We start from the raw sequence: 3,958 nt of genomic DNA, 5'->3' as shown, positions 1-3,958 counted from the left end.
AAAAAAAAAAAAAAAATTGGTCAGTCTTCTTTGTCTTCAAAAACATAGTGGTAGGGCTTGTTTGGCTTGGGGTTTTTGTTTTGCTTGTTGATTCTTCTTTTAGAGTCATATACAAACAATGACTTTCAAGGGCCCATGTTATCTGGCTTTATCAATACTCTGCTCTGTTCTTCCCAAAATTCCCTTTCAGTTACTGTCTACCCAACTGGCCCAAAGTCTCTTTATAAAGAGGAAACCTGAATTGAATATTGCTGGAAAGAGGTGGACTGGGGAAGGGGGGAGGCGTACAAGAACATATTGATGCAAAGCATACAACTATCCCAAAGTTATTTGGGTATACTATATAATCTGTTTGAATTTGTTACCTAGTAAACAATCGTTTGCCCTGTCTATGATGCTTTTGGGACTAGATTCTGTTGATCTAAGATTTCAAGACCATCACTGTAATTCTCTTCATGGCTGATACCCTAGATATAGTTTACTTAGGAAACTAAAGTCCACATTGAAGAAACTCTGTATAACTCTCAACATATTACTACTGATACTAGGGTAGAATGACACTCAGAAGTGCTTGAAGGCAGCCATGCTAGTATAAGCAATCTCAGAATTTGGTAGGTGAGAACAGGAGGATGGACAAGTGTTCAAGGCTAGCCTGGGCTACAGATTGAAACTCTTAACTCAGTGGTTCTCAACCTTCCTAATGCTGTGACCTTTTAATACAGTTCCTCACGTTGTGGTGACCCCCAACCATAAAATTATTTTCATTACTCCTTTATAACTTTAATTTTGCTGCTATTATGAAACATAATGTATCTGATATGCAGATAGTCTTAGGTGACCCTTGTGCAAAGGTGATCCTCCTCCCACCCCTCCCATAGGTTGAGGAACAGTGCTCTAACTCAAAACAAACACAGTAGTTGTCCTTATTTCTAATCAGTACTGGTTATATTGATACATAGTTCAGATGTGTCTGCTGGTTTAATTATACTGACAGACACCAAAGCGCTGTGTGTGTGTGTGTGTGTGTGTGTGTGTGTGTGTGTGTGTGTGTGTGTTCAAATTCTTAGAGATTTCAGGTTTTTGGAGAACCTACTTGTTAAAGGAGTATTTTCCTGTGCCCAAATAATTTGATTTTTTTTCCTTGGGTAAGAAAAGTTTACCTTATTTCTGGAATTAAATGCTTTAGTCTTTTGGTGTCTAGTACATGGTGTTTCAGTAATCCTCTCCATCATTATTGCTTCCTTTATAAAGTGAAGGAGACTTATTATAGCTGGGTATAAAATATACATAGATAATGTATTAGATTGGCCTAGGATTTACCTTCTTTCCTATTATTTTGGCGCCAATGCTTCTAACCACAGAACCATTCCCTGATAGTGCCCAGCTTTTCTGGTATAAGTAGGATGTTATAGGTCACATTGAAGAGGGAATCTCATTTTGAGTGAGATGACACTGTGAAGAGTATTAAGCAGAGAATGACATGGTAAGACTTAAGGTTACAATGATCACCAGCTATGTATTCTGATAACTGTGTAAGGGGTAGAGGCTGAATGAAGCAAGACAATAGTTGAGAATAGTTGAGAGATAGATGTAATTTAGAGCAGAAACAGTAGACATGGGGGAGTCAGACTTTGATCAGACCGTAGAACTGGCGGATTGAATGTCAAGTGTCAGAGAAAGAAAAGCTAAGGATAAATCCAAACTTTTTGGATTAAGAAACTGGTAAACAGGAGATACTATTTACTTTTTCAATTCTTTTTTTTTAATAGTGCATTTGCTCAGTATAACATGGATCAGTTCACACCTGTGAAGATAGAAGGCTATGATGACCAGGTAATACTAACTGCTTCTTAAGATGGTTAAATAATCTGATAGCTAGTCTGTGGTTGGCAGGTGATAGAGGTGTAGACATCATCAACAGATAGTAAGTTGGGTGCCAAATATATTTATGTCTTAGGTTTCAAAGTAGTCTGTGTAGTAAGAGATTCTTTGTCTTTCTGGTACTACTAGGTAGTTTTTTAATAGAGAAAAGAATGCCATTGACTTGATATGTAACTCAGTTATAAGCTGTGCTTATACAACCCCTGGGTTCCAGAGAGCTACCAAGAAAGAAAATCTAGCAAAAATACCAGGAGACATTAAATTTGTACTAGTTTAAGTTATTTGAGGAATTTGCTAGTTAGGAGATAGGTATGAGAAAAAAATTTCATTTAATACATTTATAAACTATATAGCTGTATTTCTTAAGTGCTCACAATAATACAGTGGCCCTGAAAAGTTTCATAAATATGTGAAAATGAATAGTTGGTATTGTAGCTAGGAATAAATAAACACATGGAAAATACATTAGATAGAAATAAAAAAGTAAAGTATTGTTGGGAGGAGAAGTTTGTCTATAAATGTGTTTTTTTGGGGTTTGTTTTTTTTTTTTTTTGGATTTTTCGAGACAGGGTTTCTCTGTAGCTTTTGGTTCCTGTCCTGGGACTAGCTCTTGTAGATTAGGCTAGCCTCGAACTCACAGAGATCCGCCTGCCTCTGCCTCCCGAGTGCTGGGATTAAAGGCGTGCGCCACCACCGCCCGGCCCTATAAATGTGTTTTTATGAGAATAAAAAATGATACTTAATTTAAAAGTCAATGTGGGAAAGAAAAGAAATGAAAAGTTAACTTTTCTAGGATATTTTTGCAAAACATGACAAGAATTGTCTTTTTTTAATAGAGTTACTCATATTTGTAATTCTTCTCTGAAAGGTCTTAATTACAGAGCACGGCGACCTTGGTAACAGCAGATTTTTAGATCCAAGACACAAAATTTCCTTTAAGTTTGATCATTTACGGAAAGAAGCGAGTGACCCCCAGCCAGAAGATGTGGACGGAGGCTTGAAGTCTTGGAGAGAATCCTGTGACAGTGCTTTAAGAGCCTATGTGAAAGAGCATTATTCCAACGGCTTCTCTACTGTTAAGTATCTACCTGGTCCTCCCTGGCTTTGGGACTCATTTTTCTTACATTTATCTTATCCTTCTGAAGCTTTCGCCACCAGACATCACTTCTTTTCTTGTGGTAATGGTCACTTCCCTAAATCATTTCTAAAGGAATATAAGTATATGAAAAGTTCTTTTAAAAAGATTTCCTTTTATTATTTCTAATTATATATGTAAATGAGGGTAGAGGTTGTATGTGGTGCCCTTGGAAGCCAGAGGTATTTTTTTTTAATTATTTATTTATTATATATACAGTGTTCTGTCTGCATGTATGCCTGCAGGCCAGAAGAGGGCACCAGATCTCATTACAGATGGTTGTGAGCCATCATGTGTTGCTGGGAATTGAACTCAGGACTTCTGGAAGAGCAGTCAGTGCTCTTAACTAACTGCTGAGCCATCTCTCCAACCCAAGCCTGAAGCATTGACCCCCTGTACTATCCTTTGTCTTCAGGATAGCTATATACTTTGTTTTTTCTTCTGGTATATTCCTCCATTACCTAGGTATATGGTCTTGGTTTTGTTTCTGAGACAATCTCATGTAGGCTTTCTTTCGTCTTCCTGTCTTAACTTCCCAGGTGCTGGGATTACAAGCATGTGCCACCATGCCTAAATTTAGAAAGTATTAACTCTCTTGTCTTTAAAGGGAGGTAAACCCGTCTCAATCACAATAATTTCTGTAAATTGCTTGTTTCTTTAACCTCCTCTTTGTACTTGCTGTTTGTTCCTCTCTGTTTTCTCCTTTCCTCAGGCTTGCACTTGGTGTTCCACCAGGAAACAAGACATTTTCCCCTGTTAATGTATTTACTCATTAGCAGTACGAGTCTGAACCTTTGACTTTGCATTGTCTTCGCCATTCTGTACAAACTGCTTTCTGAGCTTACCGAGCCAGCCAATTGGTTCCTTAATTTCTCTTCCTTCCTTCCTTCCTTCCTTCCTTCCTTCCTTCCTTCCTTCCTTCCTTCCTTCCTTCCTTCCTTC

General features: G+C 37.8%; 1 protein-coding gene across 1 annotated transcript in view; it reads left to right on the top strand.

Moving 5' to 3' along the window:
• Positions 1–3,958, top strand: part of Capza1 (capping actin protein of muscle Z-line subunit alpha 1) — a 46,675-nt gene that overhangs the window by 28,606 nt on the left and 14,111 nt on the right. The window contains exons 4-5 of the mRNA XM_005369769.3: positions 1,770–1,833; positions 2,750–2,956. Coding sequence (XP_005369826.1) covers positions 1,770–1,833; positions 2,750–2,956 — 271 coding nt within the window. The remainder of the gene's footprint in view (positions 1–1,769; positions 1,834–2,749; positions 2,957–3,958) is intronic.

This window comes from Microtus ochrogaster, unplaced genomic scaffold (assembly GCF_000317375.1).
Source record: "Microtus ochrogaster isolate Prairie Vole_2 unplaced genomic scaffold, MicOch1.0 UNK60, whole genome shotgun sequence".
NCBI classification, from domain to species: Eukaryota; Metazoa; Chordata; class Mammalia; order Rodentia; family Cricetidae; genus Microtus; species Microtus ochrogaster.
The sequence above is the reverse complement of the archived record's forward strand: the minus strand, read 5'-3'. Positions and strand labels throughout refer to the sequence as shown.